General features: G+C 43.5%; 1 protein-coding gene across 3 annotated transcripts; it reads left to right on the forward strand.

The window, feature by feature from the left end:
• The first annotated feature begins 521 nt into the window (after positions 1 to 521).
• Positions 522 to 4364, forward strand: LOC105694375 (protein archease-like). 3 transcript variants are annotated; one of them, XM_012414984.2, is made up of 6 exons: positions 522 to 647; positions 825 to 849; positions 1056 to 1260; positions 1704 to 1850; positions 1967 to 2107; positions 3258 to 4364. In XM_012414984.2, the coding sequence occupies exons 1-5, from the start codon at positions 596 to 598 to the stop codon at positions 2102 to 2104; spliced, it is 567 nt and encodes a 188-aa protein (XP_012270407.1). In that variant the 5' UTR covers positions 522 to 595; the 3' UTR covers positions 2105 to 2107; positions 3258 to 4364. The 3 variants fall into 3 exon arrangements, with proteins under 3 accessions (XP_012270407.1, XP_012270406.1, XP_012270408.1); XM_012414983.2 differs by having other exon boundaries at positions 1967 to 4364; XM_012414985.2 differs by lacking the exon at positions 3258 to 4364 and having other exon boundaries at positions 596 to 647; positions 1704 to 2054.
• Positions 4365 to 22722: the final 18358 nt, after the last annotated feature.

Raw genomic sequence — 22722 nt, forward strand, 5'->3', positions numbered from 1 at the left:
CGTCAACTGCCGCATGGTATTACCATCACGAATACGTGAGCCGCCAACGGCAACTGGTAGATGGCACAGCCATCGCGATTGCGCGATCCCCTACCAGAAATTCGTTGCGCCGCCCTTGGGGGCAAAAAACGGTGAAAGCTAACGTACGAAATCAGAGGGCAGCACACGGTGCGATCGCGCGACCCTGCACGTGAGCAATCTCCCAACTCATCTCTGGTCGTTACGAGTTAGAGAATAGGCCTACTGCTTGCAGCCATACGATATAGCGACGAAACGCGAATAAGAGGTGCGGATTGGCTGCAGAGAATGTGCGGCAGAAATTCCCCTATTCTGCTATTTATTTGCAGCCAATCAGAACGTCTTATTCGCGCTTCGTCGCTCCGCCGCTTGTCGAGGTAGCGCTAATGAAATACCGGCTTAAACCGGATTCCGTCTCCACGTGGGAGCCGTCTGGCGCGCCATCTACGTAGTAAGGGATTACGCTAAGCAACTAAACGCGCCATTGACTGAACTTGACAGCTCATCAGCTGATCGGCCAATGCCGGCGAATGTTCACGTGCATCTTCACGTGCGCGGGATCAGCTGCAAGTGAATCATGGAGGATCTGAGCGATCAAGATCTCACGATACCACCCATTAAGTACGAATGTGAGTAATAAATGCCTTAAAAGTACGGTAAATAGTGAATTAAGCGATACTTGCAAGGACCGGCTTTTTGCGCGTCATCTGCATACAACGCAAAACCGGCGCGTAACTTTTGAGAAGGTTGCGTTATTTCATTTATTTTTCATTTCTTTCCTTATACTTGCGTCTTTTGCTTTTCAGACTTGGATCACACGGCGGACATTCAGTAAGTTTCACAAGTTGTGCTCTTTTGAAGTGATAATTTTTTAACGTACTAAGGTAGGAGCATGGCATTTTTTAGGTTATCTTTGTGGATGCTGCTGCCTTGATTGTGCCAGTGGAAGGATTTTGCATTTTGAACTCTAGAAAATCTGTTTAACCGTTGTTTCATGTAAGTTGCATGGATTAAATTAGATTTTTAAACCGTTTCAGATTACATGCCTGGGGCGATACGCTGCAGGAGGCGTTTGAACAATGCGGAGTAGCTATGTTTGGATACATGACGGAGTTGGACTACGTAGAGATACGACAAATGCACCAAGTGGAAGCTACGGGGCACGACATGCAGAGCCTACTTTATCATTTTCTTGACGAGCTCCTCTTCATGTTTTGTGCTGAACCGTTCCTAGTCGCTAAGGTAAATTCTAAGCAGGAATTGAAATGCCTTTCCTGTTTTTGGGACTGACAGTACGTGCACGTAATATAAGTTTCAAACTATGAAATGGTATTCTTAGACACAACGTCAGTAATTAGTAACATTTGACCGTCCCTTAATTGCTTAGACGTAGATGTCCATATTAAGTGTAATCCCAATTCTTCACCCAAGAGACAATTGATTCCTCGATGGCCTGGATATTTAGCAAAGATCGGAAAATAATGGCGCTTCTTTCAAAGTCTCGGAGCCTAATTTTTAACTTTTCGATTTGCATGTGTCGTACAAACTTCCAGTTGACCAGGAAATAGAATACTTCACAATCGTTGCTTTAAGTGGAAGCACGCGTTTATATTTCTGTTATCTCAGAGCATCTTCCCAGCATTTATGGGAACCCTTATAAAGAGAGTGCTTTCTTCTCTTATCAGAAAGTGAAGATTACCGAGTTCGACCGAGAGAACTTCAGGATAACCGCAGTAGCATACGGTGAGGAATTCGTCATTGGGAAACACCCACAAGGAGCAGAAGTGAAGGCTATCACGTATTCTGCGATGCAGGTCCTTGAACCACCAGAGGTTGACTGCCCTGAGATATTTGTCATCGTAGACATATGATAATTTTTATTACAATTTGTCAAAGCAAGTCCTGCGTCGTACTTCTACGTCCAGCCACTCATTTGTCTTTAATCTAGGCACTGACGAATGACCACTGCGATTCCTATTCCAAGTACCGTTCCAACGAGTCTAAAATCCAGGAAGATGCAGCCGAAAGATCATCGAATGAAGCGAAGGTCCTGACCAGGACGGAAGGAGCTCGCAAGACTTGTTAATAGGTATGATAGCTAGGATTGTCAAATTGTCAAAGCAAAATCCGAGTAACCGTGAGCTAAAACTCAGGATCGAGCTTGAGTTTGAGGGGATGCCGTGAACTCAGGGACCGACCTAGGGGAATGCTTTAAACTTTAAAGTGGGGATAAGAGGGAGGGAACGGCGACGAAGGAGAAGGGGCAAGGCTGAGCCTACCCTGCATCTTTGGGGCACAGGTCTTTTGTAGTTGTGTAGGGTTCGGAGGGGCTCAAATAAATACGTTACGAAAGAAACACCGGGCCCCCTTCTTGGCGGCCCGATGCAAACGCGTACCAAGGAGCAAGGGGCCCGCGGCTGGGACATTTTGCCATTTTCTCTCGAGAACGCCGCTACTTCTTCTCTAACCATTTGAATCGTCAATTCAAACCATTCTCGAGAACCCTTGCCTCTTAACGAGGGCTTATATCTATTGACAGGGTGAAAATACTCATTTTTCTGACCGATGCAGAGAAAACATGAAGAATGTAAATGCAGCGAAGCGAGTTCGTTAACTATACTTTTAGATACATGTTGTAATTGTACAAGAATCTGTTGAAACTTTTAAACCGATTTTCTCGCAATACCTTGTTTCATAATTTGTTATAAGACACCTCAAAAAGTTATTGCTCCGCATGGTTTATATTTTGTACATATGTTTATAGAATATGTGGCCATGAAAATGACCATCCACAACTACGTATAACTTAAATTACTGGAAATTATGGCTGTCTATTAATATTTTTTTCGATAATTTTTCCATAATTTGATGAAATGACTATTTAAAATTATTTAATGCGGTCGTAAATGAATGAAAACTTATGACACACGAGGGTGTATGCGAAAATACGGTTCTTTATAATGTATCATAATTCAATGATTCTTTGTAAAATGATAAATAATTATATCAACGTGTACAAATAAAAGTACGGTTAATAACACGCTTAGACTGAATTTAAATGTTTCGCTTCTTTTCTGTGGTTCTTTGAAAAATCTGTAGTATTAACACCGTCAAAATGAGCCCTTTAAAATGGCAATATTCGAACTCGACAAAACGTTTGACTAATTATAGAAATAGTATAATCTTTTACGTCGCTTACACTTGAGAGATTCTTAAAGAGTAAATTATCTTTAACATAGGAATAAAGAGTTTCATCGAGACGCGTTGCCGCTTCAAGGAAAAGCCGCTTTAAAAGTTTGTTTTAAGTAATTATATAGGTCAGGAAAGCAATTCGACGTTTAGTGGAGGTATTTATTTATTCAGGAATTACAGGAAAAATTTCATTACACTTTCATGGCGAAGCTTGCGATTCATTATAAATGAAATAATGTCGCCAAAAGTAGTGAAGTTCGGCTTCGAGTATTTCTCTTGCAATGTTGACTCGTCTGAAGGAATCCTTTAGTGGAGGTTTTAATTTATTCAGGAATTATTTCATTAGAGAATTCAGGAAAAAATTCATTACACGTTCATGGCGAAGCTGGCGATTCATTATAAATGAAACAATGTCGCCAATAGTAGCGAAGTTCTGCTTCGAGCATTTCTCTTGCAATGTTGACTCGTCTGAAGGAATCCTTTAGTGGAGGTTTTTATTTATTCAGGAATTACAGGAAAAATTTCATTACCCGTTCATGGCGAAGCTTGCGATTCATTATAAATGAAACAATGTCGCCAAAAGTAGCGAAGTTCGGCTTCGAGCATTACTCTTGCAATGTTGACTCGTCTGAAGGAATCCTTTTAGTGGACGTTTTCATTTATTCAGGAATTATTTCATTAGAGAATTCAGGAAAAAATTCATTACACGTTCATGGCGAAGCTGGCGATTTATCATAAATGAAACAATGTCGCCAAAAATAACGACGTGGAATAAACTCATTTTTTTAAAGATTTTTTACGTAGACTTTTTTTACAATTACGGGCATGTACTTCAGGTGAAACTAGACTAAATGTTTTGTTCAATTATTTAAACGTGTATGACCGTAGACTTAAAACGTTCATACCATGCCTTCTAGTTTCTTTTCTTTCTATTATCGGTTAACAAAACCTACTGATTGATAAATTCAATTTATATGTATACATATTCGACCTAAGCCATTTTCATAATTATCAACATAATTATTTCCAGTAAGTTTAATCGAACTAGTCTAAATCCTTTAACCATTTAAACGGGCACCCCTAGAAAACATTTTTCTACCAAATACCGTCTAATTTCTTTTTTTTGTCATAATTTATTTACGTAAACGACTCATTCCTGGAACATTTAAGGTATTATGAAAGTGTCATAACACCTTATATATATAAAACATANTGAATAATGTGACACTTTAACACGTGATTATGGTGGTCCAAACGAAAGTCTTGAAACTCGCAAAATTTTGTTTAAAAAAAAAAAGATGTATTTATCCTAGATAAGAACCAAAAAAAAAAATTTATTCGAAAACTGAAATTTCATGAGTTTTAAGACCGTCGTTAGAACCTTCATAATCACGTCATGAAGTTTAAAATAATTCGGTGCAGTTCCAAATCGAAGAAAAGTTTCATAAATATTTTAGCGTTTTATATATAGAATACTCAGACAAGAACCAAAAAAGACATTCTTTTACGAAAACTGAAATTTCGTGAGTTTCAAGACCTTCGTTAGAACCTTCATAATCACGTCGTGAAGTTTTAAATAATTCGGTGCATCCTCTTTGGAGAAAAGTGTTCTATACTTTGTCATATGTTTCAATATATAGAATGGCCCTTTCATATCCCCTTAAGGTGATACATACCAAAAAGTCAAAATATTAATAAAACCTTTCTCCAAACTGGATGCACGAAATTATCAAAAACTTTAGCACGCGATTATTAAAAACTTTAGCACACGATTATGGAGGCTCTAAGGAAGAACACGCTGCCCGTGAAGTTTCATTCTTCGAAAGGAAATATCTTCTTTTGGTACTTGTCCGAGACAAATGCAAGATATTTTTTTCGTAAAATGAAACTTCACGAGCAGCGCGTTGTTCCTTAGCGCCTCCATAATCACGTGTTAAAGCTTTAGATAATTTGGTCCTCCCAGTTTAGAGAAAATTTTTTTTAAATAATTTCACTTTTTGTTATGTATATATTATAGTTTCCTATCACGTGCCACGTTTCATGCCCGTGAAGTTTCATTCTTTGAAAAGAGATATCTTTCTTTGGCACTTGTCCGAAATAAATGCATAATTTTGTTCGAAAAATGAAACTTCACGAGCAGCGCGTTATTTCTTAGGGCCTCCATAATCACGTGTTAAAGTTTCAGATAATTCGGTCCTCCCAGTTTGGAGAAAAGCTTTCTAAATATTTTCACTTATTCTTATCTATATATTATAGTTTCATATCACGTACTACGTTTCATGCCCGTGAAGTATCATTCTTCGAAAGAAAATATCTTCTTCTGGTACTTGCCCGAGACAAATGCATGATCTTTTTTTCGTAAAATGAAACTTCACGTGCAGCGCGTTATTCCTTAGGGCCTCCATAATCACGTGTTAAAGTTTCGGAAAAATTGGTTCTCCCAGTTTAGAGAAAAGCTTTCTAAATATTTTCACTTATTCTTATGTATATATCGTAGTTTCGTATCACGTTAAGGGTTCCTTAAGGGGTTATACCACTTTGACGCAACCAAAAATTCCGGTTTTTCGAGAATTTTTTTTTAAGAGTTAAAACGTTTTTATCCAAATTAAAGTACAGTAAGGTATTATACTACTATTAAACTCGCTCACTGCGAAAATCGGTGATCGTGCGGTGGGCAGGTGTATAGGTGTAAATGCGTTTTTCTTAAAACTGCATTTTAAAAATCAGTGGGCACTCTAGCTCCGCCAATTTTCAATCAATCGTCTTGATTCTTTTTTTATTTAATTCGCGATATGTTTATCCAGCGAAATACGTATGGTTTTTTCAATGTATTGATATTAGCATTTTTTATGCAACATTAATTAACAAATTTTAGGGCAAACTACGTATCTTTCCTTTCGAATCGATGACATTTTGTAAAAAATGCATATTTTTGAAAACGGCTACGTATTTCGCTAGCTTTTGGGCTACAGAAACGAATTCTTTTTCGTTTATTGTTCTCACTTAAACCTGGACTGAGTTACCGTGCCCATCGCACGATCATCGATTTTCGCAGCGCTCCGGTAAATCGCCTTTCAAGCCGCCATTTTTATAAATAAAAAAAATACAAAAAAGCATTTTTTTTGTTTAATAGTAGTATAATACCTTCCTGTACTTTAATTTGGATAAAAACGTTTTAATTCTTGAAAAAAAAAATTCTTGAAAAACCGTAATTTTTGGATGGGTCAAAGTGATGTAACCCCTTAACACTAGAGTACCAAGCCCAGTCAAAATGACTGGTTTCAAATGGCCCACCCTATAAAAAAAAAAGAAGAAGAATCCGCTAGTTGTTCCAGTGTTAAGGGATCCTAAACACTAGGTTTACGGGCGTTTTTTATATACCTGTTTCTACGAGCACCCGTCAAATTGACGGGTAAACGAAAACACGCATTTTCTTTAAAAAAATCGATTTATTCAAATTAAGTCTGCATTAAACAACACTAGGCTTTACGTTTAAATGAATGATTAATAAGTAAAAAGTCCTTTTTTAAAAATTATCACGGAAATGATTGGAATGCTCGTCCTCTCATCCTCGGAGTCAGAACTAGAGAGAATGCGCATCCTTTTCTTGCTACGACACCCTTTCAAGAAGTTTTCCTCTTCACTGTCCGAAGATCCTTCCATTTCTCCACTTTCAATGCAAACTTTCACTCTCATCTTCGCCTTACACTCCCTGCAACGAAGCAAATATATATGGATCGTTTATGAAATTAGCTAGTCCGTCAATTTGACGGGTTTCGTAGAGATAGGTATACTACATACAGATTTTAATAATTAGAAGGCTTAGGAAAAAATAATTGTGTGTACAAATTCTTTGGATGAAATGATTAATTTACGAAACAAAAATGGTTAAAATTAATGCTAAGGTTTTTTCGGTATTTCTTTTCGAAGTTTGAATTCCGTCAAATTGACGGGCCCCGTAAACCTAGTGTTAAGGGTTCCTTAACCCTCTAAGGGCCCGTGTAACTTTCAGGTCACATTTTAAATGAGCAATTTTTTTTCATTTGCATATATAGGTTCCTAATTGCTGATTTTTCGTTCCCCAATTTTTTTTTTATTTGAAACAAAAATTCAGCCCATAGAGGGTTAAGGCGATCCCGAGACCCCCTCTCTAGTCCAGTCGAGGCGGTCGGATAAAATGATTAATTTACGATACAAAAATGGTTCAAATTAATGCTATGGTTTCTTCGGTATTTCTTTTCGAAGTTTGAATTCCGTCAAATTGACGGGTCCCGTAAATCTAGTGTTAAGGGTTCCTTAAGGCGATCCCGAGACCCCCTCTCTAGTCCAGTCGAGGAATTTACGATACAAAAATGGTTAAAATTAATGCTATGGTTTCTTCGGTATTTCTTTTCGAAGTTTGAATTCCGTCAAATTGACGGGTCCCGTAAATCTAGTGTTAAGGGTTCCTTAAGGCGATCCCGAGACCCCCTCTCTAGTCCAGTCGAGGCGGCCGGGCCCGCTCGTGGCACGTCCCTGGCCGACATGCCGCGGTGCTCCGCGCCGACGGGTGTCCGCTCAGTTTCGGCCGAGAGACCGAGGTAACCGCGCGGGGCGTCGATCCGTCGCGACAAGTCGAAGGAGTGTCTCGTCCTCGCGAGGGCGCCGTCGAAGCGAGTCGTTCCCGGGGACGGTCGAGTCCCGTCGGTTCGTTTCCCTCGGACGCCTCTCGGGTGCCGGGTCGAGGCCCGTTCCGTTGCCAACTTCCCGGCGCGGTCGCGCGGCCGCTTTCCGTTAGAGCGGGCGGTGAGCCAATCGCGAGCAACATCCCCCCGGCGCCGACCAATCGGCGCGCGCCTGCGTACCCCGGAGCGGCGCCATTGTGTTTCCGCGAGATACCTCGAGAGGTGGCCTCGCTGTCCCTGAAAGGGGCCCTGGTCTCGGTCGACCCTCTTCCACGGCGAGCCGGACGAACGGCGCTCCGGGCCGCGTCCTCGGGCATTAAATGCGGGCCTCGAGAGAGCCGGGGCGCATCGGCCATTTCCCGCGCAGGCGCGTCAGCTGGAGCCGCGTGGTTGGCGCTGCGAGAGAGAGAAAGAGGACCGACGATAGGTGGCGCGAGGCTCGCGTGATGGCGCTTTAAATGCCGCGCCTCGACCGGGAGATTTCGAACGGCGGGAAGTAGGGGGTCGCGCGTTCGTATTTTCGCGCCAGGACCCTGCCGACCGATACTTCCGCCGGAGACCGGCTGCGATGAGAAGCATCCGTCCAGGACACGCTGCAGGTTCCGGAGAGAGGGTGAGTCAGGATAAACGAGGGCTTGGGACGAAAGAGAAAGAAGTGGGGCTCGGTGGAGCGAGCAGCCGACGCGAGTCGGGGGCCAGTTCGTTGAGAGGGCGACATGCTTATGGGGGAAGTTGCCGCTTTCACCGCTAGATGGCGCCTGGGAGGAACGACACTCGCCCGATGGAGTTAAAGCCCAGGTCGCCTATTACGTATTTTTGACGAGTGTGCTCACTTCTCGCAGTTTCATCTCACGTGGGTTTATTCCCCGGATTACGTGCTCGCTATATGAAAGAACGGGTTCATTTACCACTTTCGGTATATTAATATTGCTAAATAATGGTACGTACCTTGTAAATCGGAAATTGTTGAGAGATTGGGGGTTATAGGCAGGAAAGGCGGGAAGATGGAAAGCCGTTAAAAGTAAAGAAAAGGACTCGTCTATCTATATTTTTTAAATATGTAGTACATTCATGTTTGTATGTACTGTAATTAGAAGTTCGACGGTATAATTTTCTTATCGTGTCATGTAAGCATGAATTATTTAACAGTTTTCGATGTTTAATAATGTAATATAACCTCGCAATAACAAAAACTAACCTGCACATCCTAGTAAATTCTCTTTCTTCTAAGGAAAATGGGTCTGAGGCATCACGTAATTCCCTTCTTCTACTAATAAGGTTATTATTACGTCCCCGAATACGATTGTTGGCAAAAATCAAAACACCCAGGAGGTTTTCCATTTTGAATTTCGGTGTCGCAATCCGTGGAAGATGGCGTTCACGGCGTTTATTTTTCTATCTTTTCTTGTATGCTTCACCATTTCACCTAAAATTTGTGTCGAGCCAGTTCACATGAATGGTCTCGCATTTTCACCACCGAAAACACTCCGTAATACCATGAGATCCTCATTTTTCACATTTTCGCTGAGTTTGCTTTACGTAATAGACTCCCAGAGGCCGTTTTAAGTCGCTGAATGTAATAAATGTAATATATGGATATCGTGCATAATTGACTACGTCTCCATCGCCCTCCTAAATCCGGGATAAATCGTCTCCGGATCCAGTAAATCGCCCGACTACGTCGCGTTAATAAATCCGCAGTTTCGATTCCGAACGTTTCGAGCGTGACTTAAATTCCGGTTTACTGGATTTGGACCCGTTAAATCCCGGATTTCGAGGACGATGGAGACGTAGTCATTGATTGTAGACGTAGACATAGACGCGAGTCGCCTTATGTTTGTTCTTAACGAAGTGCTGGGGTTCTTTCGGAGGTAGTCGCTAGTTCCACCGTTAGATGACGCCAAAGCGGGACGAACCTAGAGTTCTAAATCCAGTAAGTTACGTCAGAAACGAAAAGGAATTCCCGGTAATTTATCGGTAATTTCTCCAAAGCCTTTTTTATCGAGAAATTATGAGAATTTGAATTTTTCAACAGAGCGAACGAGAGGTTTCGATTAGCTATAGAGAAACATCGTAGAGGAGAATTTTCGTTGTACGTTCTCCGTAGCCAATCAAAACCTCCCATTCGCTTCGTCGCAGAATGAAATATCAGTTCGTTTGAAACAAATCGCATGGAATTTCCCGTGAAGTTGTACATACGTGAATATTTTTAGCTGGAATTAAATACGACCCTAAAATCAATATTTTCTAATAGCAATTATTACTCTTTAGCTTGAACTTTGAAGTTGATTGAAAAAAAAAAGTTATTTAAACGAAGAAACCTAAAGTATAAATAACAAAATTAACGTTCTCTTAAATTCTCAATGTTCCCGGTAACTTACGGTATGTTTCACAGTTACCTTCTCCAATTTAATGTTACCGAGAATTTTCGAACTCTAGACGAACCGCCCGATTATAGAGTTAAAATCCAGAGGTCTTTTAAAAGTACGAAATAATACAATAATAGTACGTGAATTTAATAAACATTTTCGTCAAGCTGTACGTTATTACTGTATAATCATAATAATAGTATAATTTCGAATGAATGGGTCAGACAATGGCGGGATGGTTGGCAATTTAAGGTGAAGTGAAACATCCTTCAAATCAGTCGATTCGAATACAACACTTTTTTTGAAGGGTATTAGACCAAACTGTCCAAAACTTTGACACATCACTCCTGATCATCTAAGAATTGTCCTGACACATTAAAAATTTGGATTTTTCAAACAAATTTTTTAACTCAATCCAGTCCAGAACCAAAATGGCGTCGAGCTCTCATATTTCGATCAATATACAATTATCGAAGGCTCCGATATGAGAATCGAAAGGGTCAGGACAATTTTACGACAATTTAGAACACTCTGGTAATCGATAAACTCGCATTTGAACGGGATAAAGGCAAAAAAAGTGTTGTATGCGCTTCTATGCTAAAACGATGGGAATACGAGGTCTCGGAGTGAAAATTTAATTGACCTGGAAATCACAGATGGCGCAGGGGGTCCCTCCGCAGTCAATTAGGGCCCCAGAAGGCATGAATCCAGAGGATTTCTGGAGTATTACTTCGATTTATTTATAATTATTGTACGAAAACGACAGGTGGAGTATGCCATTTGGTACAATACACAATTTAATTCGACACAGCCGTCAATATAAAAACGAATGTCGGCAACGTAGGCATTTAGAAAAATCTTCTTTATTGACGTTGATCAAGTTCCTCGACGTGTTTCACTTCACCTTAAAGGCCACCCAATTTGCGACTTGCGAGTTTCTAAGAACCGGTTTCGCAACTCCAGTTAACGGGAGTTTAAGGTTTAAACTAGGTGTACATCGGATGTAAACGTGATTTACTAACTTAAACTCTGGTTAACTCGGACTGTGGGGTCAGGCTTAAGCAGTTATCGCGAAGGCTACTTTAACTCTTTGCTTTAATTTGCTTTAATTTCGAAGTAAATAACCATCACGGGTATCGCAAAACCGATTACCGGTCGGTAAAGTGTTAACGTCGAGTTTACGGACATTTCTTGTATATCTACGAACACCCGTGTAAATTGAGGAGCGAACGAAATATCGCGTTTCCTAAAAACGAAAAAAAAACAGTATATCAATCTCAGAAATAACCCAATTATACCCATCGACTTTTAAATTTAATTATGCTATATGTAGTTAGGTAATATTTGTTCCTGGATTAATTACTAAAAGGCAGAATAGTAATAGGTTTCGCGATGAAATCCGAAACCCGTGGATTTAATGAGTCCCGTAAATCCAGCGTTAAACCTGGGTTGGGTAGGTATAATACGATATGTAATATACGTGGTTTTCTACGTGCATATTATAATGTCTAATACGTCCATAATTTTCTACGTAACCGCGAAGTGTATTACGTCTTTCTATTTCTAAACAGAAAATAATAAATCCAATTAGAAGCTTGATGTTAAACAGGGTTAAGTCGAAAGACTTTTGAGCGCAAACACGAAGTTAGTTTTTTAAAAATTATTACGTGTTTATACGTGCGCTAAAAGACGTTCATAACCTAACGGATACATATATCGTGCTTCTGTGGCAACCGCCATTTTGGAAACGTAAAATTGTAAAGAAATTTGAACCCGGGCGCCAAATCATTTAATTATTTATTAAAAATATTTCCGTGATTACACGTGTGGTNTAAAAATTATTACGTGTTTATACGTGCGCTAAAAGACGTTCATAACCTAACGGATACATATATCGTGCTTCTGTGGCAACCGCCATTTTGGAAACTACTTTGTTACGAAATATACGTCGCAAACCAAACACCAAATTAATTATTTCTTAACAATTTTTACGTGTTTACACTTGCGCTAAAAGACGTTCATAACCTAACGGATCCATATATCCTGCATCTGCAACAACCGCCATTTTGGAAACGTAAAATTGTAAAGAAATTTGAACCCGGGCGCCAAATCATTTAATTATTTATTAAAAATATTTCCGTGATTACACGTGTGGTAAAAGACGTTTATAATCTATCCGGTGCGGTATATCGTAATTGGTGTCCTTCATATTGGAAACGTAACTTACTGGTGTTCTACGATTTTCTCCGGTAAACTACTTGATTTACGTGATATACATCAGAAACCTGGAAAAATGCGAAATTACTCAACTCTGTTCTAGTGTTAAACTTACCCGACTCGCGATAGATTGTCCGATTTATGAAATAGTATAAGGGGACATAACACCAATTGTCGATTCCACAGAAATTGGGACCCAGGATCTCAGATTTTCCTTGATCTAACGATGCGAGCGCCACGCGCGGAAAATGAGGGAACTTCAATACTACGTGACCAAAACAATTCCTACCGACGTAAATTACCCAAAATACTTTTCATTTTGCGATTAAGGCACGCAAAGCGAAACGATAATCCGCAGATGATATACAGAATGTGATGTTTTCAACTCGATAAAGATTAGCGGACTGGCTAATGGATGAATATTTTAAATTGCAAAATATCATCGAAGAGGCGCTCCCGGCCCTAGATTGGCAAAAATCTGAAAATCTTGGACCCATAAAGTGGGGACTATTTCAATTCATGGCATTGTATCTCATACAGGGTTGTGCAGTGACGCGTCATTCAAGGTTTTTTTTTTTTTTTAAATACTTTCCTTAAGTATTTTATGTAAAATCCAAGTAAAATACCTAATAAATTCCACGACCAAGATGGCGGGACTTTTCCAAAGTGGTGAAAGTATACACCACCTGTGAAAAAACGTAGTAAAAAAAGAAGGTATAAAGACCAATAGCAAGTAGGAGCGAGCCATTAAAAATAACTAGGCTTCGACATTTCAGTTTTCCATACATTCCATGGAAAATGTTGAATTTTAAGCGTATCAAGAATAGGAACTGCGGAGACATTAATTCCCATATTCATATAATATACATTACATATGAAATTTGTAATGTAAAATACCTAGTAATTTACTGTAAAAAACTGCGTAAATTACCTAGGGTATTTTACTTACCCAACCCTGACCTCATTCTAGTTCGTAGTCCGATCTATGCGCTCCCATAGGTATATAGGATGGAGTGAACATTTATTGTTGCCAACAATGAAGGAATGTCCGTCTAATACGAAGAGAGAGAAAGAATGAGAGATGTCTCTGTCTCTTTCCATTGCGAGTGGCAACAATCTCAGCTCAGTCCATCCTATATGTCTATGGTCCGATCTATGCGCTCCGAGTTCCACGGCGTTGGCCGCGCCATCTGTCGGCACGGTGGAGAGACTGCGCGGCCCGAGGTTGGCAGGCCCGCCGGCGGCCGGCGAGGGCGCTGCGGGCAGCGCGATTCGAGGGTGGTTTTTGGCGCGCGGGCAGCCTCGCGAGCCAGCCGGCAGATGGCCGGCGCCGGCGGAGCCACGGCGTCACGTACGCGCGCACGCATCGGCCCGGTGCCACGACCACGGGGGCCAGGACGTAGATCCGTCTTGGGCGCGGATCGGCCGAGCTAGTTGGCAGCAGGTGCGAGCGGTCACGAGCAGTCGGCAGTTGCCCATCCTTCGCATCCAGGTCCGCCCTGGAGAACTCCGCTCGAGACGTACGAGAGAGGACGGAGCCGGCGCGGTAGGCCGGCCACGGCGACGGCGGGCGGCGAGCGAGAGGGAGGGGAGAGAGCGAGAGAGGAGGAGAAAGAGAGGGAGACAGGCGGCGCCGGCCCGACCGGGGCAACGAGGACCGGAGGGAGAGAGCAGCGCTCTCCGCGCTTCCAGGGCGGCGCGAGATTCCCCGAGACGCCGTCGCGGCGCTGCGGTCTCCCCGGCGAGGCCCGAGCGAGCACACCCCCGGCGTGCTCGAGTCGGCCGGCCTGCCGAACCTAGTCCGCGGACCCCCGCGGGGAGAGCGAGACCGGCCGGGAGGGAGATGGCCCTCTAGAGGCCGGCGAGCCGCGGCCCCGGACTGCCGACCCTCCCGGAAGAGAGGGCCGTCTCGAAATACCGCCGCTCCGACACCGAAACGAGCCAAAGTAAGTCGACCAAAAGAATCCGAGGAGAGAGTCCGTCGAGCCGCCCTGTCGGCTGCGGCTCTCTTGGTCCTCTCCTCTCTCTCTCTTTCTCTCTTTCTCTCTCTATCTCTTTCCTTCTCTCGCTCGCTCTCTCTGTCTCTCTCTCTCGCTCTCCCGGGGAAGCCGGACGTCCCGGCGAGAGAGCCCTGCCCGGCCGGTGGGCACGCGTGCACATGGGCGGAAACTCGCACGGAGACCCGTCGATTCGCCGCACCGAGGCGGAGAGAGGGGTGAGGAAGAGAGGAGGAAGACCGGGCGGATGCTGGCGCGAGGAGGGACTTTCGAGATTCCGTGGGTCTAGTTTTTGGAACGCCGGTCCTTTTGGACTCGGACGCTACGGTGGATTAGGGCCTAAGGGTGGAGGCGCGCCGGGGGATATAGACCGCAGTCCCTCCTAGGGCTGGCAGCCGTGACACTGGCAGAATCAACCAGGGATTTTAACGCGTTTTTATGTACGCTCGCAGACGTAATATCGCCGTGTGATCGTTTTTTCCTCCGCTCGTGCCGGCGCGGTCACCATGCGGCCGCCGATGCGAGGAGCCTCTCGGGTCCCCGTTAATCGTCAGCGGACTTACTCAGAGTTTCGGTGACGAGTCGGGGTGAAGTGCGACCGATGCGAGGGAGCTCGTTCAAAATTTGTCCGTAAAACGGACATCACGCTGCGGCCGATTTCGAGACGCCCTCGTTCCTATCGTTCGAAGGCCCGGACACTTCTCGAAGGTCTTGACCGCGTATGGTGTTTTTGGTAGTGATGTGACGAGTCGAACACTGTACCCAATCGACCGATGCGAGGAAATTCGTTCAAAATTTATCCGTAAAATCACGCTGCGACCGATTTCGAGACGTCCTCGTTCCTATCGTTCGAAGGCCCGGGCACTTCTCGAAGGTCTTGACCGTGTATGGTGTTTTTGGTAGTGATGTGACGAGTCGAACACTGTACCGAATCGATCGATGCGAGGGAGCTCGTTCAAAATTTATCCGTAAAGTCACGCTGCGACCGATTTCGAGACGTCCTCGTTCCTATCGTTCGAAGGCCCGGACACTTCTCCAAGGTCTTGGCCGTGTATGGTGTTTTTGGTAGTGATGTGACGAGTTGAACACTGTACCGGATCGAGTTACTCGAATTCGAAAACATTACCGAGTCGAGTTTCGACTCGAGGCGATTACTAGGTGCCGCGCACATTCGATGTGGCGAGTCTATGGTGAGTGCGAGGAAAACGACTCGGTTAATGGTGGCTCGAGTCGAGTATTTTCATTGACTCGAGCTACTCGATCTGTACCAATTCGAGTCGATAATTCGGTGCTCAATACATTCGACGCGACGAGTCGAGTCTATGGCAAGTTAGCGAGTAAAACGATTAGCGACGATTCGAGTCGAAGTGATATAACGAGTCGAGTACTTCATCTACTCGAGTTACTCAGCGTTGTGAACTCGAGTCAACGACTCGATGCCGCGTACAGTCGGGACGAGTCGAGTCAATGGCGAATTGGGGAATAAAACAATTCGAATAAACCTATAAGGCGCGATTGGTATCTCGGTCTCACCCTTACCCTCGTAACTCGCGTTCGTTTGTACCGATAACTCGGGTTACAATAAAAATGACTCGAGTTCAGTGGTATACGTACTTGACTCGAGTTTAACCCTTTTAGTGCCGGGCGAAAAAGAGGTGCTTATGCGAAGACAACCGGCCGAATTTTACGATTTTACTAGGATTTGGAAAAAGGCTCGTAAAAACCAAACGAAAAGCAATATTTACATAATTCAAAATGCAGGGTATTACGGACAAAATAGAGAATAAAACAGTGACGCTAATTTTTCTATATTCATTGAAAATTACATAAATAACAAAGGTATATGTGATCAAAAAAAAAAAAGAAAAATTGAGTTCTCTGGTTCAAAATGTAATTGCACATAGGAAAAGTCATCTTTTTATCATAAATTTATATAGACCGTTTATTGCAAAGTATATACTTTTAATTTCCAATATATTTGTTAACAAAATAAGTAATATTACACGAGAAACATAAAAAAATAACTCCAAGGCACATGGGCGGCGCCGGACGGATTATCTCATCCGAAACAAGTAATTGTTATAGGTTATAGGTTGTTACAGGTAGGTTATAGGTTCTTATAGGTGTTGTATCGTTATTTTAATTCTCTCGTAATGAAATTACACTATTTATAACGTATTATAAATATATTTTGAGATAGAGATCTCTCGCAAAGCGAATAGTAAAGCGCTACAAGGTCGGGCCGATATATCGGCTCCGGCACTTTTCGCCAGTGCAGCGAGGGCCGATATATCGGCCTCCAGCACTAAAAGGGTTAAGCTGAAGTGAAACACGTCGAGAAACTTGATCAGCGTCGATAAAGAAGATTTTTCAAAAAAATGTTTTCAAAAAAATACGAATTTTCAATGTGTCAGGACAATTCTTAGGTGATCAGGAGTGATGTGTCAAAGTTTCGGACAGTTTGGTCTAATACCCTTAAAAAAAAGTGTTGTAGTCGAATCGACTGATTTGAAGGGGGTTTCACTTCACCTTAAAGAGTTGAAATACTCGAACCGTCACATCACTAGTCTTTAGGGACTATCTTTATCCGAGTCGTGGCGATAAAAAAAAGTGTCGTAGTCGAATCGACTGATTTGAAGGGGGTTTCACTTCACCTTAAAGAGTTGAAATACTCGAACCGTCATATCACTAGTCTTTAGGGACTATCTTTACCCGAGTCGCGACGATAAAAAAAATTGTTGTATACGAATTGACTGATTTGAAGGGGGTTTCACTTCACCTTAAAGAGTTAAAATACTCGAACCGTCACATCACTAGTCTTTAGGGACTATCTTTACCCGAGTCGCGGCGATAAAAAAATTGCTGTATTCGAATTGACTGATTTGAAGGGGGTTTCACTTCACCTTAAAGAGTTGAAATACTCGAACCGTCACATCACTAGTCTTTAGGGACTATCTTTATTCGCGTCGAGGCGATAAAAAAAATTGTTGTATTCGAATCGACTGATTTGAAGGGGGTTTCACTTCACCTTAAAGAGTTTCTTTAGGGACTATCTTTATTCGCGTCGAGGCGATAAAAAAAATTGTTGTATTCGAATCGACTGATTTGAAGGGGGTTTCACTTCACCTTAAAGAGTTAAAATACTCGAACCGTCACATCACTAGTCTTTAGGGACTATCTTTATCTGAGTCGAGGCGATCTCGCGATCGTGACAATAAGAGTGCTCGTCGGCTCGATTTCACTGCCCTATCGCGATAGATATTACGCGTTCACCCTGTGGAAAAGGCACTCGAGACTCGACCCGCTCGCGGATGTAATTACTCGATAACGTGTACGGATCTCGCACGAATGGCGGTCACGTTTCATAGACGTGGAACACGCGTCGAGTCGAGGTGCGAGATTCGCTCTCTCACGACCCTGGCTCTCGTCTACCTCGGAGGATTCGCCCAGGGTTTCTATTCTAGAGTTCATACGGATTTTTTTGTCGCATTTCGATCCTCAGGAAAAATTGCGCACTGTTGCAGAGTCGAGTCATTGGTAAACATCTGAAAGTCGTATACGAAACCGTCAATTTCGCGCGCTAAGGTTGATAATAATGAACACGTTAAGGGGATGCGAAAGTAGAATGTGAAGGGTTACGAAACTTTTTTCCGAATCATTTGAAACGGCGGCACGTGATTACGATGGCCCTAAGGAAGAACGCGGTGCTCGTGATATTTCTTTTTTCAAAGAGAAATACGCATTCTTGGTTCTAGTCAGGGATGAATTAAAAAATTGTTATTGGTGCACCCTGTTTGGAGAAAAGTTTTATAAATATTTTCACATTTTTTGTACATGACTCATATTTTCACATTTTTTGAATGACTCTTCCTTATCACCTTGAGTAATCGGTGCCGTTCGTGCTTTTAAATGTATCTGGCGCGAAACTCTACCAAGTTTCCTGATCGTACGGACTCGAGAATCGGTGCTGTTCGTGCATGCTTTTAAATGTATTTGGCGCGAAACTCTACCAAATTTCCTCATCGTATGAACTCGAGAATCGATGCCGTCCGCGCATGCTTTTAAATGTATCTGGCGCGAAACTCTACCATGTTTCCTGATCGTACGGACTCGAGAATCGGTGCCGTTCGTGCATGCTTTTAAATGTATTTGGCGCGAATCTCTACCGAGTTTCCTGATCGTACGAACTCGAGAATCGATGCCGTTCGCGCATGCTTCTAAATGTATTTGGCGCGAAACTCGACCAAATTTCCTGATCGTGCGCACTCGAGAATCGATGCCGTTCGCGCATGCTTTTAAATGTATTTGGCGTGAAACTCTACCGAGTTTTCGGATCGTACTACCTGGAGAATCGCTGCCGTTCGTGCATGCCTTTAAATGTATTTGGCGTGAAACTCTACCGAGTTTTCGGATCGTACTACCTGGAGAATCGCTGCCGTTCGTGCATGCCTTTAAATGTATTTGGGATCGTACGAACTCGAGAATCGGTGCGCTCGCGCATGCTTTTAAATGTATCTGGCGCGAAACTCTACCGAGTTTTCGAATCGTACAAACTGGAGAATCGGTACCGTTCGTGCATGCTTTTAAATGTATCTGGCGCGAAACTCTATCAAGTTTTCGGGTCTCTCGAAGAATTGGGTCCCGGGAAACGGAGACGAGTGAGTTCCCTTCCGGTTGGATCGCTCGAGCACGGTTTGGCGGATAAACGTCGCGGAGGGACCTTACCGGTTCCCTCGCTCTCCTGGCCGGCAAACCGGAGGATATTTTTCGGACGCGCCGGTCAGGAATGCGAGCGTACTCTTCCGGCCGACTCGGGACTCGATTCGAGTCCGGTCGCGCCTCGACTTTTTCTTCCACGGCGCGGACGACGCGAGACTAGAAGCGCCACGTTTCGACGCAGTCAGCTGACCGCGTTCGGGCTCATCGAGCGCTCGACTCGGGTCTCTCGTCGCCGTTCCGTTTCCTACATTCGACCGACGCCTCGGCGATAGTAAAAAAAGGTCGGCCTCCCGTATCAGCGATCGCAGGCGTCCCGCCGTAACACCCGTCGTAACACCCGTCGTCACCGTTAACCGCTCGAGTGCTCCTCGGAGGGGAAGGCGGGGGTCGCCGGACGAAGGACGCCGGAAACGATTCGGAGACCGGCAGGTCCGCCTAAAAGTGGGAAAGACGCGACGAGGGGAACGACACGAACCAGGACGAGGCGTTCGCGAGGAGCGGCCGAAGCACAGTGGTCGCGGGTACACAGCTTGCAATCGATTCTTGCGATCGATCGCTGCGATGAATAGCTGCGGTCAATCCTTGCGATTAATCCTTGCAATTAATCCTTGAGATTAATCCTTGCAATTAATCCTTGCGATCAATAGCTACGATCAATCGCTGCAATCAATAGCTGCGATCAATCGCTGCGATCAGTCGTTGCGATCAATCGCTGCGATCAATTGTTGCGATTAATCCTTGCGATTAATTCTTGCAATGAATCCTTGCGATTAATCCTTGCGATCAATAGCTGTGAACAATTGCTGCGATCAATCCTTGCGATTAATCCTTGCGATGAATCGCTGTGATCAATTCTTGCAATTAATAGCTGTCTCCAATAGCTGCGATCAATAGTTGCGATCAATCCTTGCACTCAATCCTTGCAATCAATCTCCGCAATGAATAGCTGCGATCTATCGCTGCGATCAATCTTTGCAACTAATAGCTGCGATCAATCCTTGCGATCAATCGCTGTGATCAATCCTTGCGATCAATTCTTGCAATTAATAGCTGTGTTCAATAGCTGCGATCAATAGCTGCGATCAATAGTTGCGATCAATTCTTGCAATTAATCTCTGCGATGAATAGCTGCGATCAATAGTTGCGATCAATCCTTGCGATCAATCGCTGTGATCAATCGCTGCGATCAATCCTTGCGATTAATCCTTGCGATCAATCGCTGTGATCAATTCTTGCAATTAATAGCTGTGTTCAATAGCTGCGATCAATAGTTGCGATCAATCCTTGCAATTAATCTCTGCGATGAATAGCTGCGATCAATCCTTGCAACCAATAGCTGCGATCAATAGTTGAGATAAATCCTTGCGATCAATCGCTCTGATCAATAGCTGTGATCAATCGCTGCGAACAATCGCTGCGATTAATCCTTGCGATCAATTGCTGTGGTCAATTGCTGTGGTCAATTCTAGCAATTAATAGCTGTGTTCAATAGCTGCGATCAAACCTTGCAATTAATCTCTGGGATGAATAGCTGCGATCTATCGCTGCGATCAATCCTTGCAACCAATAGCTGCGATCAATAGTTGCGATCTATCTTTGCAACCAATAGCTGCGATCAATAGTTGCGATCAATAGCTACGATCAATCGCTGCAATCAATAGTTGCGATCAATCGCTGCGATCGATCCTTGCGATTAATCCTTGCGATCAATCGCTGTGGTCAATGCTTGCAATTAACCCTTGCGATCAATAGTTGCGATCAATCCTTGCAATTAATCTCTGCGATGAATTGCTGCGATCTATCGCTGCGATCAATCTTTGCAACCAATAGCTGCGATCAATAGTTGCGATCAATCGCTGTGATCAATCCTTGCGATCAATAACTGCGATCAATCCTTGCGATCAGTCGCTGCGATCAGTCGTTGCGATGGGTCTTCACCAACCGATTTGCACGGATTCGAAGACGCTACTGAACTCTCAATTTTCACGATACCGGTCACGAGTCGCTTGCACATATCGTTGCGAGGAGCTACTCACTTGGAAGTCAGTAAAAACGATTTCCTTCTTTGAGAGCCGATTGCCTTTGATATCATATGATAAACCACAATGCGATTCGGTAACAAGGGCCGGTGGGCCTTAAAATTGCGACAGTGTGCGGTGATTTCTAACGATTTCCAGCCGATTTCTACACGATGTCGAGTGCTAATATGATACGAAAGGGTAATTCTATACATATAAAACGTAAAAATATTAATAAAACTTTTCTCCAAACAGGGTGCATCGGATCATTTGAAACTTCAGCACGTCATTATAAAGGCCATAGGGCCGTATGCACGCGTATCGGCAAATCCGACGCCCCCGCCGACGTTTTTGCCAAAAAATGATGTAACTTCCATTTATTTACATCATCACCATCGAAGTAAACCGATGTCGACACGGGTTTTGCCAGTCATGTGCAAATAGCGTAAGGAAGAACGTAGTGCTCATGAAATTTGATTAAACAAAAATTTGTACTCTTGGTTTTAGTCCGAGGTAGACAAAGAAAAATGTTTATTAAAAATGAAATTTCACTCGCACCACGTTCTTCCTTAGGGTCTCCATGATCACGTGCTGATGTTTCCAAGGATTCACTGCATCCAGGGTGGAGAAGAGTTTTATAAATTTATTTTGACGTCTTCTATATACTATATATATATACCATATATATACCACATATATATAAGACGTCAAAATAAATTTATATATATATTTATTTACGATAATATATATATTTATATATATAGTCTACATACTATATAACCCTTTCATATCACCTTAAAATCCCAGATTTCCTGAGTGGATACTCCCTGGTATCGTTACGTGAGGAGCCGCCTTGTGGCCGCTGGCTCTTTAAATCGACGCGCCGGACCTTCCTCTCCAGCCTCTACAGGACGACAGAGGGGGAAACCACCCTCTGGGTGCGGAGTGGATTCCTCGGAGCAGGAAGGGCGGTCCCGAGGAGGGGGGAGACGGCGCCGATTGAGATTACCGCTCCGCGATATCGCGCTCAGTCGTGGCCCTCGTAACAGCTGATCGAGGCTCGCGCGTATACGTGCACGCGCGGCCGGCCGCCGAGTGAGAGAGGCGTCCGGCGTGTCCTCCCTTTCGCTCCCTCTCTCTCGCGCGCCCCCCACCCTCGTACCTTCCCCCACCCCGCCGCGCGTGTACAGTGCGGGACGTTAAGGTAAAGCGAAACTCGTCGAGATATTCGATCGGCGTCGGTAAAAGGATTCTTCTAAATACCTACGTTGCCGACGTTCGTTTTTATGATGATAGCTGGGTGTAATTGTATTGGGTACTGTACTAAATAGCATACTCCACCTGTCGTTTTCGTTAATTGTAAAGACATTGATGTGAAACTCCAGAAATCCTCTGGTTTCATGCTTTCTGGGACCCTAATTGACTGCAGAGGGACACCTTGCGCCATCTGTGATTTCCAGGTCAATTCAATTTTCACTCCGAGACCTCGTATTACCATCGTTTTACCATGTACGGAGTATGCCATTTA

This window comes from Orussus abietinus, unplaced genomic scaffold, assembly GCF_000612105.2.
Source record: "Orussus abietinus isolate OABI.00-Male unplaced genomic scaffold, Oabi_2.0 scaffold754, whole genome shotgun sequence".
Lineage (NCBI taxonomy): Eukaryota > Metazoa > Arthropoda > Insecta > Hymenoptera > Orussidae > Orussus > Orussus abietinus.

Excerpts from the sequence above, each read along its gene's own strand:
- LOC105694375 (XM_012414983.2), top strand. The coding sequence starts at position 596 with ATGGAGGATCTGAGCGATCAAGATCTCACGATACCACCCATTAAGTAC. Across the intron at positions 648-824 it reads ACCACCCATTAAGTACGAAT|ACTTGGATCACACGGCGGAC; the intron begins GTGAGTAATAAA and ends TTTGCTTTTCAG. Across the intron at positions 1,851-1,966 it reads AGGTCCTTGAACCACCAGAG|GCACTGACGAATGACCACTG; the intron begins GTTGACTGCCCT and ends TCTTTAATCTAG.